Here is a 14,509-nt window from a genome sequence, read left to right as displayed (position 1 = left end):
TGCATTTATTATATAATATTGGCAAAACATAATAAGAAGAACACGTATAAGGTCCCTTATTAAGACTTGGAAGGGTTCATTAATAAGTAGCATTAACCTTGTAGTCACATGGCCAATTAGTTACTTTTCTTGTTGTGTCACGTATTTGTAGCAGGTTTACACCAAGGAAAAGCAAATACATAACGGTGTATAGGTCAATGCTAGTTCCTATTAAATTACAGTTATAATCATGAAGATATTCATTTAAATAAATGTCTTAAAGTCACTACCTAACGACGAATGAGGTAACACAATGGCGATGGACCATAGCCCGCTGTTGAAAGCCCTTGCATTTTTCGGAGTACAAACTGGGTTTATGACGTGTTTCCATCACCCAGCAGTGGTTGGCCTGTTAGAGAGGGTAGGTGGAGCTAACGCAGCAGACTGGCCTTTTTAACTCACTGTGTGAAGCGGCGTATGTTTTTACTGGTCTCTGTTTTTACTGGTTTTCTGTCCCATTATCAACGTCTTGGAATTACAAGTTGGAAGCTAACGTGAGCGGTTTTGCCACTCGGCTGCTCGTAATTACGGTTTAGAGTAAATTTTAAGGTCAGGCTTCAGCCGACTGTACACCTTTTTTTTCAGAATATTACTTTTGATTTAATTTAATTACTATTTAATTGCTTTTAAAACTATTATCAAATTGTTGTATTTTAAATAAAAAACAGCAAACAACGAAAAACTTCAAAAATAGCTCAATATAAACGTGGCATTTTGATGAGAGCGGGCTACAAATTCTGTTAAGATCATTTCTCTCTAAATTCCCACCACACAGTTATTTTCCTTTTTAAACTTGTAGTCTTCAGCCCCGACCGACGCTGACTCAAGTGACATCACTGGAGGCAACCTTTTGTCGGATAAGTTCATCGCATGAAGACTTGACTACAGACTGCACTGAAATAGATACCAGCACAGTCTTATTGTTTTGTTCTTAGTGTCTCAGAATAATTTATGTGTTGGTGTTATTTTGCTGTTAAATAGCTCCGCCTTTAACTCAAACTGGCCTCAGGATGACTCGCCACGAAATGCAATGGTGTATGTATAGTTACTTTTATTGTTGCGTAAGCATACTTGTGTGTGTGTCTGTGTGTGAGTGAGTGACTAACCGCTGTGTCTGCGCTGATATTTTTTCAGATCTTCTCATTAGATGCTGTGCTGATGAAACTGCTGGTTATAATTTATACATGAGGCACTGAAACTCTACAGCCGCACTTGCCTCATTTTATTTTTGAAGAAGAAGAGGGTGAGATTTGGGAAGTCTTGATTCTGACACGATATTGTTTCGCTTTCTCATTTATAACCAGTCAAGCGGTGCATTTCTCAAGCCTGAGCTTTATTTTGTGGCAGATGTGTCTTGTGTTGCATCTGGGTCACATCCCACTACTTTTTCTTTTTTTCCAAGCATTGCATCTCCTGGTTTTTGGTACCTTGAGAAAAGACGTAATTTCACTGCTTCTGTCACCTTTCATGGCTTTCGTGCATTCACTATTTTGCTTTTGCTTCGGTCTGGTAGATTGGGTTCTCTGCTTGAATGTTTAGTGTCCTAATTTTAAACTAAGCAGTAAATGCAGTGCAGTCTGTTCAGACATAGGTGACCATAAATGCCTTTAAAGTTGCTAATGAACATAAAATTGCTACAGGTCTTATCACATAGCTGCCAACTTATTGCCTTCAAGCAAAATGCGACATTTTGAATGAAAAATATGACTCCGAATGCTTCTGTTTAGCTGAGCTTCTACCTTTTCCATCCCACTGGAGTCGGTAGGCCTGTTATTAGTAAACAGTATAAATGATTGTATACTTTATGAAATGACAGATGCGAGGTAGACATAACCGGTAGCTTTGTGATAAATGTCAAACTGGAAGCCCTTAGAAGCTTATTAGTATTGCCCTGGAAGTTGACATTCAAAACACACCTGACATTTAACAGAGGAAGCTGAGTTTGAGAAATACACACAGTTGTTACTTTAGCTGTGAACCCATCAGTTTATTAAAAATATCTTGCTCCTCCAGGCAGGGATTCTCATTTGACTAAAGGATAAGTATGAAGCGCACAGACAGTGTTGGGAGTTTACCGATTGACTAAATGTCAGAGCAAGAAGTATTTACATGTGATTTTGAAATGATTGTTAGTTTTACACACACAGACATTGCTGGCTGAGGGTTTATTGAGAATGATGTGAGACAAAGCACATCCAGTCAGCCTTGACAGAGAAAATGCAATGCCGATAACTAGAGTCAGGTCAGGCGGTACACAAAAACATTCAGTAGCATCAGTACAACAGGGGTGTATAGAAGGTTACATCATGAGAAAACCACCCATGACTATACTTCTAAAATTCAGCATTTACATGCAATACATTCACACAGCAGTTAAATGTGTCTTTATGTTACTTAGTGTTGCATGAAACTGTATCTAAGATCAAAATGATGGCACATAATGTGTAACACAACCGCTACAACATACACTGATTGACAGACAATTTGGGCTAGCTGTATCCCTCACTGTTTGTAGGTGACTGGCATCATTCTTTTATGAGTAAGGCAACGTCAGACATGTCTAAAAAAACTAAATGCAACAAATTAAGTATATAGATATAAATGTATTGAATGGTTGTGCACCAGCAGCATAGTAACAAATTGGTCGAAGCTTAAACAGGATTTAAAATTCCAGTATATAATGTATATAGTATATAAACATAGAATTCAATTGAATAGATTGTCTCCATTGTCACTGAAACCAGATCCAGCTATTTTAGTTAGTATTGGTTCGATATCGGTATCGGTTATTTTTTCTTATTTTTTCTTTACAATAGATAATTGTATAAGTGTCAGGGGACGGGATTTCCAAAGCTTTTGGACCATCCGGCAAACACTTCTGAGTATCTGAGTATACTGGCCCCTTAAGACTTCAGGGTTCAGGGTCAAGTTTAGCGTCTCAGCGGGTGGAAACGCAGCAGTAAGCACATCCAATCGAATAAAATCTACGAGACAGAAAATGTAATTTGCACAACACTCCCCTGCCTGTGCTGTGATGACTAATGATTCGGGTTACTTTGACTGTGCCCAGTCAACAGAGTAGAAGGAGGATGAATCCCCTCTACTCTAACATACACACTTCAAAGGTAGACCTAGAAAGAGGACACTTCAGTCGGAGAGGAATGATTTCATAGGAATGCGGTTCAGAGATTGAGTCTCACACAACAACACTATCCTCCTGGGTCTCGAAATGAGGGAAGAAGGAAGTGAGGATGATAGGGGGGTGTAGAGGTCGGCCGGTGATGGAGGACAGGCCCTCAAAGTTTAGAGAGAAAAGGAGTCTTTGAAGTGGGCGCACGAGCAGACTTGGCCTATCTCAGCCTTCTGTAGACGCCCACACTCTCCCCTGATAACATGCCAGCGAGATAGATACAGAGCGAGGTAGACGGAGAAGAAAAAGAAACTGAGAAGTATTCAGAGCGAGAGAGAAAAAAAAAAGAGAACCGGGAGGAGTGGGCTGCAATGCGCATGGATGAGGAGACAGTTAAGGAGAGAGATGATGATGATGATGAAACAGAATAGTGGATGGCATGAATGAGGAGATGAGGGAAGGGGTGGTGAATGGGAGAAACAATGACAGACATGACAGCGCGGGGGTGGAGGAGGAGAGAGGGAGAATGAATCAAACATGAGATTGGAGTCAATTAAAAGGAAGACTGTCAGGCTGAAAACGGATTTAGAGAAGACGACAGGCTGCAGAGAGACAGAAAAGGAGGCGAGAGATGGAGGGGTAAGGGATTGCGAAAAGAGGGTGTTGGAGAGTCAGACATCCGCCCATGACTTCCTGAGTTCCACTGCCAGACCAATAGTAATTAAGCAAGCGGATATAAGTACTCCAAACACATGTACTGGATACGACAAACAGGAAAAGGTGGAGGCGTAGAAGGAGGGCAGTGATGCCATGTCAGAGGTGGGAGGAGAGCGGAGGATGTAAAACTTGAAAGAGCTGAAGGGAAACACGGCGGATGGATGATGGGAGCATGCAGAGGGGAAACGTCACTGGGACTTTCCCTGAGCATTTTTTTTTTCTCTCTCTCCTCCCTGTTTTTCAGAGTGGGTGGTGGGCAGAGACTCTCTCTGCAAGTCACGCACAGCAGCTCACCACCTCAACTCAGCCACATTGTACGTCTCTCTAACGAGACCCGGGACTCCTACAAGAAGGCTGCTCACTCAGTCAGCAAATTCAGTTGAGGAAGAGGAGCGTTTGTTTTTCGTCTGCGGTGCCTATCAGAGCTTCAAACTCTTCAAAGGATTCAGTTTTTTTGACAGGTTTTCCCATTGAGACCTCTTTAATTGGATTTAACTCCCAAGTCAAGCTGTGTGCACTTCCTTTAACTTTAACGTCTGCCCTTTTTGCTGGATTTTTGCCGTTGCTTGTGTTCACCTGAGGCCATCTTACCATTTTGGAGATGAGATCCAGTTTTATGCAGGTCAAGCCGGTAGCTACACAGCAATGCAGCGTGAGTGTTTACAAGCTGATGTCGGTGTTCGTGCATTGGTGTGCCGTTGGTCTTTGCATGTGTTTTGGATGTGGGGTGAATAGTGCAGTTGTCGCCTGAGGGGTTACACTGCATTCACTGGGTGCATTTTAGCAGTAAACATCCCTTATCTGAAATGGGAAGCATAGTTTTATTCCAACACTGAGAGTCTTTTGTTGACTTCAGAAATTATAGAGCAAGCTAGCCAGCAGGACTCACTCTGGTGGTAAACATTTACTCGTACAGCATCCTCAAAAGTTTTTGAAATGGATTTTGAGTTGGTGGACAAGAATACCAAGCTTATTCCCACCCTCATGAATAAGATGTCTGACTGAGGTTATTGAATTAATGGATTTGTTCTCATGAACCCTTTATAAAGGTATGTAACAAAGGGGGCTACTAATGGTTAGTACATGTTTCTAATGCTTTATAGATCAGTTATAGATCAGTTGTGGTTCCAACGTTATAAAGACTGACTTATTACAAAGTGAGACCAATGAAACTACAGTGTCCACCAAATGTAGCAACTTAGCTCTTAGTTAACCCTTATATTTTTATACGGTTGTGGTCATCTGTCGATACATATTTTGCATGTTCACGTTCATGTAGCTTTTCATAGCACTAGCAGTCCTTGACAGTTAAACATAGTGCTAGCATCCTGTGCTAGCATCCTGCAGCCAGAACAGAGGGTGGTAACAAGTTGAAATATGATTAATAAAAATTGCATGCAGTGTAATGTTGAGGATGTTTTAATACAGCCAAATAAAATCTTTCTTTTTGTATTAACCAACATTAGCAAAGATTATTCTGAAACCTTAGTGTTTTGACCTCTCTTCTCATCCTGAACCACTGTTAAGCCATAAATCCAAACACTCTGTGCACTAATTCATTATTATTACCCACCTCTGGACAAGTTAAACTGCATTAAAAAGTCTTGGCTAATGACAAACACTAAGCCCACAGATATATCCTCTGAAGGGTTTCCGCTGAGATGCTCCGACCTCTTCAGCCGTAATTTCCTGTTGCTGTCAAGAGCCTCTTTAATTAGTTAGAACCACTGGAATCATAACACACCTCCCCCCACGGTACCTACCTCCTCTCCCATCCCTGCTTTCACTTCTATATTTATCACTCTGCTTCGACAACCAACCAGCTCCAGGGAGTCCCGTGTGTGTTTGTCCAAGCATGCTCCCTCGTGTGTGTCTTTTGTTTTGGTGCAAATGTGAGTGTGCTCAGTGAGGATGTGTAAGTGGATGTGTGGAGCTTTTTGGCATGCATGCATGAAATGAAATATTCAGGTGACGGGGAGGCACTCTGGTCTTGATGATCTCTTTTTCTTCAGTGCTCTGCGTGCGATGATGCTGCCAGGAGTTTCAGTTCCGATTCAGTTCCCTCATTTTGCTTTTTTAACCAGCAGCAGCTTCACTTAAATTAGTTATTTACAAGTTGGAAAAAAAGACACATATGCACTGAATATTATTGCATAGAGACATGGATATAAATGGAAGATAAATTCGCAGTTGGGGGTGTGTGCAAAGAGTTGTTGCCCACAGGCTTTAGAGTACTTTCTGCATTATACATCAGCCTCTTTCTTGTTTTTCTTTATTTTCTTATTTTTCTTCCTGCCCCGAGTTACTGCAGGAGGTATCAAAGGCATCAGCTCTTCTTTAACCTCAACTGGATTTGTTTCCAGTTGAATGCTGCAACACAAACAAAGGACATGACTTCTGTCCTTTTTGACCACTGCCAAGTATAACACACATAAAGGCATTGTGTAGTTTTGTGCTGAAGGCTGATTGAAGCAAAAAGAGGCGCTCAGACTGCTCAAAGAAAGGCAGTGCTCCCATTGCCTTATGAAACGCTGGAAGTGTCCTTTGGTATTTAAAAGTTGCTTCTGTAACAGGTCCTGGGCTGGCCTCTAAATGAGTTGCGTGACCTTATCGTTAGCATTGACAGCTGGTGTTAGAAAATGACAGCATCTTCCTCCTCTTGGCCTTTCCAGGTGACAGGTTTCACAGATTTTTTTCACAGAAAACTGAGTTTTTTAGCAGTTTCCTCCCTTTTTGCATCTTGTCACAGGTCACATATTTCTTGAGTTGCCAGTAAAGAGTGACATTCACCTCTTAGATTGTGTCATTTTAATCTTTTTTTAGAGGCTATTAAAATATCTTTTCATTTCTTGGTCGCCAAATGTGTGCTCATCTGCAGCTGAAAATAGACTCCTATTTGAGTGACCTTTGCTAAACCTACAGTGGCCAACTGTACCCTTATAATCTAGCCTTTGAAAAAAACTAAACTGTATATTTGTGACCTGTTTTTAAAGATCTTCAGTAGGAGCCAGTGGAGCTTGGAGGTGGAGACAGTTTAAGGCATTGTTGGTTTTCGGTCTTTTCATGTGATTTATCAAAGAAAAATATAAAACAATGCCAGCTTTATCATTTAATCATCTCACAACCCTCTCAGATTTGTTTCGCTACTCCTTGGGGTGGGTCCCAAACCCCATGTTGTGAGCAACTTCATCATATATCAAGTCTAAATGTTTTAGTGTTGTATAGAGGAATAAAAAAGTAGCTCTAAAGGAAAAACTCAAATTGATACATAAACCAGATACATTAATACATTGAATAGGTATTTCAAAGTTGGGATTGTGATTTTAGAATATAACAGCAGACTCACATTTAGCTGCCTCCATAACTTTAATCTGTTTACAGCTCACCCTCCACAAATAGAAAAGAATACAGTGACGCTCCATTGAACCTTTTCATTTAGGTGAAAATCATTACATTTTCTCTTTTCTTCTTGTTTTCATAGCACCTCCAAGGGCTGGAAGACATCAACCCCACTGAAGAGGTGACAGACACGGAGGATAATGAAGAGGAGGACCTGGGTGTCCTGGACGACCAGCGGAGCATCATTCTCCACCTGCTCTCCCAGCTCAAACTGGGCATGGACCTCACACGGGTAAGGCACTGAAACTGACTTTTAAAGATAAAAAAAATATTGTTTGTGATATGTTACGTAAATGTTTTGAGCTTGTGATTTTGTTGTTTTCTGAGCCTTTTCCCTAAAAAATATCTTATCCCTTCAACTCATTGGGTTTCATAGGTGGTGTTGCCTACCTTCATTTTGGAAAAGCGATCACTTCTGGAGATGTACGCCAACTTCATGGCCCACCCTGACATGTTCCTGTCCATCACAGCGGGGGCCACAGCCGAGGACCGGATAGTCCGTTTTGTCGAGTACTACCTGACCGCCTTCCACGAGGGGCGGAAAGGTGCCGTGGCCAAGAAGCCCTACAACCCCGTGCTGGGGGAGACCTTCCACTGTTCCTGGGACGTGCCTCGGGACAAAGTCAAACCTTTGGTCAGATCCAACCAGGGGTCCTCTTGGGAGCCAAGCAGGGCACCCAACAACACGCAGCAGGGTGACAATTCGCCAGAAGACTGCTACAGAGTCCGATTTGTGGCCGAGCAGGTGTCCCATCATCCACCAGTGTCTGGGTTTTACTGTGAGTGCCGAGAGAAGAGCATGTGCGTCAACGCCCACGTGTGGACCAAGAGCAAGTTCATGGGAATGTCTATAGGAGTGACCATGGTGGGAGAAGGTGAGCTCATCCACAACATGGAACTTATAATATATATCACACTTTTCCCCCTGTTCACTAACTTTAGTTTGACTAAATGTACTTGTGCTCATGAATAATGCACTCTTTCAGAGTGTTCAGCTATTATATACATCAGTGGATCGCTATCACTGATGTATTTATAAGTTTGATATTGTATCTGGTTGAGCTAGTTTTGAATACTTTATATACAGGGTAATTTAAAAGTAATTGGTAACTAAAACTGAGTAGTGTAGTAAAAAGTACAATGTTTGCCTCTGAAAGGCAGTGGAGTAAGTATAAAGCTAGAAATAATAAATAATTTAAGTAAAATGACTGAAGAATACTATTTTCCAGGTGCTTTAAATTTAGCAAATATCGTTGTACACTACATTTCATTCTTTCTGGTGCCTTGGTACATGTCATCAGGACTCATGTGTGTAAGTGTCCTTGAGTTTTGCAGTGTTATTATGACCGGCAATGTAGGAGGCTATGTCTAGTCTATTAGGAGACTATTTCATCCTTACGCTGCCTTATGCATACAGTAAATAGCAGAATCTATTAAGGTATATTGCTAAGTTTTATTTATTTATCAACCTTTATTTGGCTGAGCATACATGCTATTTTACAGCAACGTCCTGTTAACAGTTAAATTAAACTACAAAAACAAAGTAACAGGGACTGACAAGCGTATAATTACAACAGAAATTCCACAGTATGTGATGTACAGGCTCAGTGAAAGCAGCAGTTGAACACAAGATATATGATGTTCAACTTGATATAAGTCACTTGTGTGGTTGCCCTAATTGTTATAACTGTAAAAGCAGTTCATGCCTGAATTGCTGTTGTATGTTAGTTGAAAATATTGCAAAATGATAACAATTATTAATGAGATATAAAATGGAGAAATAAAAAACACTTAACAGACACTTACTGTGATATTTACTACATATATTTATAAACACATCTTACAGTTTCCAAAAAACATTGATTAAAACAAGAACACTGCCCTTTAAATATTGGTCACCTTTTGTAACATAGATGAGTTTACAAAACGTAAAAAAGATTCCGTGAAAACAGCACTTTTAAGACCAGCACGGTCACAGCGCCGTGTCCCGTATGAAAGAGTATGAGACCTCTCCCATGGCAATCAATAAGCCGGCCCTCTCTGTCAGCAGCACCATTACACCACGTACAGTATGAGTCACCCTGAGCAGGAAGTCCTTGAGCCCAATCGACTGAATCTGGATACATGAACTGATTCACTGAGACAATACAGCTTTCTCAGGCTTTGCTGTACCTCTGACCACCTGTCGGCCAGTAATGCATCATCATGTGCAGAGAACATGGTGACCCTCAACCCAGGAAGTATTGATTGCTGGCTATTTTTTTGCAATGACTGCTTTCCTGATAGCAGTTGATATTGTATTTTTATGAATGGCTTCACTGCCACTGATTGGCAGTGATTCAGAAACAGAAAATGGAACAGAGCTACAAAAGCTGATGCAGAGCAGTTGCTCAGGTCTGCCTCCGGTGCTGTAAGGAAGGATGATTATCTATCGCAGGCTTACTGGACACTTTTATTAGTTATAATGTGTCTTAAGATAGAATTACATACCAGTAGAATCATTATTATTGAATACACAAATCGGAGGCAGATAGGGCCAGAATTGTTGCCTGGATGTTACTTTGAACAAGTGGTTGTTGTTCATTAATGTTATCCGGTCTTTAAAACGGGTGTCAGTACCAATAGTACTGCATGTTTTTATTTCATTTCCAGTACAGTAGGGTCACACATGTTGAAGGCCTGTGTTAATTAGTGAGCTTTAGAGGTGCTGGTATGGGGATTTTGTTCCCTTTGGACAGAGCCAGGCTAGCTGTTTCCCTCTGTTTCCAGTCCTTGTGCTAAGCTAGGTTAGCCGACTGCTAAGTGGTATCTTCATTTATCGTGCAGACATGAGTGGTATCAATCCTCTCATCTAACTCTTAGCAACAAAGTGAATAAGCATATTTTATTGTGATATTGCAGTTGATTATTTCCACTGCTTTTTACAACTTAACTGCATTTAGGGAAATATTGTACTTCCAATATATTTATTTAGTTACAGTTGCTAGTTACTTTGATTTCACACATAAAACATATGATTAATTTGTGAAATATGATGCACTTTTATAGAGTAAAGGCTATGCATATCCACACAGGTGTTTTCAGTTATTGTGGTTTATCGGACCTACTCAGGTTGTAATAACAATGCTAAAGTTGTAACTTGCCTTACAACAAAAATAACAGGAGGATGAGAAAGATCAAATCCAGCATGTCCACATTGTCCTGGGAAAAGGTCTAATCATGAAAAAAGAGTGAAATAAATACCTGTGAGGGTGGATTGTGGGTATGCAGGAACTAAAACACTCAACTGTTTATAATTTATTATAACAGGTCTATCTTGTCCAGCTACATTAAGATGCTGCTTACATTTTAAGACATCAAAAATTAAAAATAATTCCTTAAAGTCCTACATTTGACACAAAGCTCCTGAAGTCCTGAAATGTAATTATTTTTTTGAAAGTTCTCTATAGTGGAGAAATATCTGCCTGAGCAGAGAATGAAGTCACTCTCCCTGTGTGTGTGTGTGTGTGTGTGTGTGTGTGTGTGTGTGTTTTAATCTAAGCTTCTCCTTGCTTTGTTAACATTGCCTCACTGACCGCGCATGCTTGTGCATGTGAGTGTGCCCCACTAGTTAGTCAGATGGTGTTCACCTGAGAGCAAACTGAAACCTATTCAGAGCCACAATATGTCTACAGGGCTACTGAACCACGATGGTGCCATATGGAGTTTAGCCTAGTAGGCATTTTGCAGTAAAACAAAGCTGCACAAGTGGTCTCTTGTAAACATGTGGTCACTGGTCATGATATAAGAACTGAAAGCTATTCATGGACATGTGACGTGTTGTTGTTAATGACAAAATAAATCCACTTACAGACTGACTGATTGACGCAGATGATGACAATGAGCGTTACGTATAATAGCCTCTATTATGGACCCAAGAGATGCAAACACAAACTGCCTAAAGGAGATATTAACTGGTTTATATAATGTTCTTCACAGCGGGAGTTATTTTGCTGAGTACTTTGCATTATTGTAAAAGAAACCAATTATTGCTGCCTCCAATCAGGTTAAATAATGTGTTTGTTATTGCCTATACACACTGGACATGAAAACTCCATTAAACTGTGCTTAACTAATCACAACATGAGTTAAGATTGCTGCTGTAATGGCCGCTTCAGAGAGTGCTGAAAACAATTAAATCCTTCCATAATATTAACTATATATGAGAGCTCCATAAAGTGCCTCTTCATTACATTTAAGTTAAATGTTTATGTAGAATATTTAGTTTCTGTGTACACATTTGTACTTGTGTTCTATAAGTGCACAATGAAAATCAATGACAGGCGCATAACTAGCTTGGAGAAAACCTCTACATATCAGCCCCATAAATTGAATTAGCGTTTAATACAAATATAACATTTGATTATATGTTTAGAGAAAAAGAGGAAATGTGCAGGGAAATCAGATGGCTCGACATCATGCATCTGAAGACTGATTTGAACCCGTCCTACTTCTTCTTTTCTCCTCACAGGGGTACTCAGTCTCTTAGAGCACGATGAGGAGTACGTCTTTACGTTGCCCTGTGCCTACGCCCGCTCCATCCTCACTGTGCCCTGGGTAGAGCTGGGGGGCAAAGTCTCCATCAACTGTGTCAAGAGCGGCTACTCTGCCACCGTCACCTTTCACACAAAGCCTTTCTATGGAGGGAAGGTACACAGGTGAGTGTTTCCCATATAGAAATATACTACATATGTCAAAGTATAGAAGTCATTAAAAAGTCATAGTATAGCATGTTGAAATAAGTATAGTAGTATAATATGACGAAAAAATTTATATATTTTTTATTTTATTAAAAAAGTCATAGTATGTTGAAAAAAGTTATCTTGAATAAAGTCATAATGTAGAATGTCGAAAGAAGTCATTGAAAAATAATTAAAACGTTACGGTATATGTTTAAAAACATCATAGTATAGTGTTTTGAATATCAGACTATAATATATTGAAACAAGTAAAAGAGTCTATGATTCAATGATCATTTACTGTCATTCAGAACACAATGCAGTTATAGCTCATTTGCAACACAAGAAAAACAAACAGTAGTGCATTCCTGTGGTGCATCTTTTTAATTTGCAGGAGGAATATAAACGGTTTCAACAACAACAATTCTCTGCCAGATAATATGGCAGACAACTTAACATTAAAAACTTGACATCAGGAAAACATTGTCCATCAACTTTGACTATGTTTGAGCACAACGCATCACTGATTTAAACTCGGAGTGCTGCACTCTGTCCTGCTGTCTGCCCATCAAGTGAAGCTTGATCCGGGATAGATGGAGCTATTTCTCTGTAAAGATGTGGGCTCAACAGTCACCGACCTCCCTTTGATGTGTTATTTCATCCGTCTTATTTTCCTGTGACCGAACACCAGACAGCCAGGAGCAGGCTAGGTAGCCTTAGGCCCCAGGTCGGTAAGCTTAGCTTCCATCTCGCCCTGTTCTCCCTGGGGAAGTTTGGTCTGGAAGAGTGGTCGGCCGTGGGCGATGTTCAACTCAAGGTCCACTGCACTTAATTCAATCCCCACACTCACGCTGATGAATGTATTCTCTTATATGCCATGAGTGCTGCAGTAATAAACACAAAAAAGTAATGAAGTCATAGTATAGCACGTTGAAAAAGTCATACAAAATGTCATAGTATATGTTGAAAAAAAGTCGTATTATAGTAAATCATAAAAAGTCATAAAAAAGTCATAGTATAGTACGTTGAAAAAGTACAAAATGTCAGTACACGCATGTCGAAAAACGTAAAAAAAAAAATGCATAGTAAAGTATGACGAAATCTTATAGTATGTTTAGCATTGGAACGTCGAAAAGAAGTAAAAAAAAAAATTAAAAAAAAGTCACAAAAAGTAAAAAAAAAATATTAAATATATGCCATGCAAATGTCATTGTCAAAAAACAACAACTCAGTAAGTCATAAAAATGTAACAATCCGTTTGCCTTCAGAGTGACGGCAGAGGTGAAACACAATCCGACCAACACCATTGTGTGCAAAGCTCAGGGCGAGTGGAACGGCACCCTGGAGTTCACGTACAGCAGCGGGGAAACCAAAGTGATCGACACGGCCAAACTCCCAGTCACCAGGAAGAAGCTGCGGCCTGTGGAGAAACAGGGGAGGACGGAATCCAGGTGATTCCACCAACCTAATGTCATTTTCTTATGATGTAGAGCATTGCTAGATGTGTGGGACATCATCTGCTTGTAAATGTCATTGGTGTGTATTGTTTTACCTGCTTGTAGGCGGTTATGGCAACACGTCACCAAGTCGCTGAAGGAAGGGAACATCGACGAGGCCACGGAGCACAAACACCGACTGGAGGAGCGACAGAGAGGGGAGGAGCGGCAGAGAGCAGCTGATAACGAACCCTGGACACCCAAATACTTCACTAAGGAGGTACAGAGAAGGGAGATATGGGAGAGCGACCCATATCTCTGGTATGGTGATTCAGAAGCAGTTAGCCAGGCTATGTCCAAAATCACCTCCCATTTACTGTATGCTGCACTGTATTTACTGTTTGCTATTATGTGTCAGTCTCCAAACAGTGTAAATTTAAAACGTTATTTAACATTGTGATTTGATGATTCATTATTGCAGTTAACCTAGCGTTATCCGTTCACTTGTCTAGTCTTTTGCTTAATATTCTTACAAATTACACCCAATTAATTATGAAACAAATTTATGTTTCGGTAGCAGGCTAGCAGTCAGAATTGACACCAAGTAACGTTAATAAATTGTTAATTAATGTTTTGAAATAAGTTGCTGTTTTTAAGGTATACAGGCAGCAGTTACAAGTTTTCATTAACTTAATATTAACTTTATACACCGTTAACATAACGTTATCTTGATTCAGTTAACAGTGTGTATTTTGTCAGAATATTTGAATTAGCAGGCTAATAAGTAAAATGCTAACGCTAGGTCAACTTCATCCGTGTGCATCACCTTTTAGATTCCCCTGGAAACGGTTTCTGTTGTGATTTGTGCTACTTGCAGCGTGTTTCTGGATGTGTTTTCTATATTTGTATTTTCTTGTGTCCACATTTTAGCGATAAATGCTCACTACAGAGCATCTCTGAGGGAGGTAGCGGTTAAGGAAACGGCTATCAACTAAAAATCTGTCGTCATTCTCAAAGGCACCCTGATTACGAACATAAAAAATGTTTTTCCGCTTTGTCTTTCCACACGC

The 14,509-nt window shown here is 40.1% G+C and overlaps 1 protein-coding gene across 2 annotated transcripts in view; it reads left to right on the top strand.

Moving 5' to 3' along the window:
• Positions 1-14,509, top strand: part of LOC137872795 (oxysterol-binding protein-related protein 10-like) — a 66,494-nt gene that overhangs the window by 50,380 nt on the left and 1,605 nt on the right. For both annotated transcript variants that reach the window (XM_068711247.1, XM_068711246.1), the window contains 5 exons: positions 7,368-7,517; positions 7,662-8,160; positions 11,796-11,982; positions 13,272-13,454; positions 13,566-13,719. In XM_068711247.1, coding sequence (XP_068567348.1) covers positions 7,368-7,517; positions 7,662-8,160; positions 11,796-11,982; positions 13,272-13,454; positions 13,566-13,719 — 1,173 coding nt within the window. The remainder of the gene's footprint in view (positions 1-7,367; positions 7,518-7,661; positions 8,161-11,795; positions 11,983-13,271; positions 13,455-13,565; positions 13,720-14,509) is intronic.

Source organism: Cebidichthys violaceus, unplaced genomic scaffold (genome assembly GCF_023349555.1).
Source record: "Cebidichthys violaceus isolate CVI_PGR_0920_01 unplaced genomic scaffold, fCebVio1.0.p SCAF_16, whole genome shotgun sequence".
Lineage (NCBI taxonomy): Eukaryota > Metazoa > Chordata > Actinopteri > Perciformes > Stichaeidae > Cebidichthys > Cebidichthys violaceus.
The sequence above is the reverse complement of the archived record's forward strand: the minus strand, read 5'-3'. Positions and strand labels throughout refer to the sequence as shown.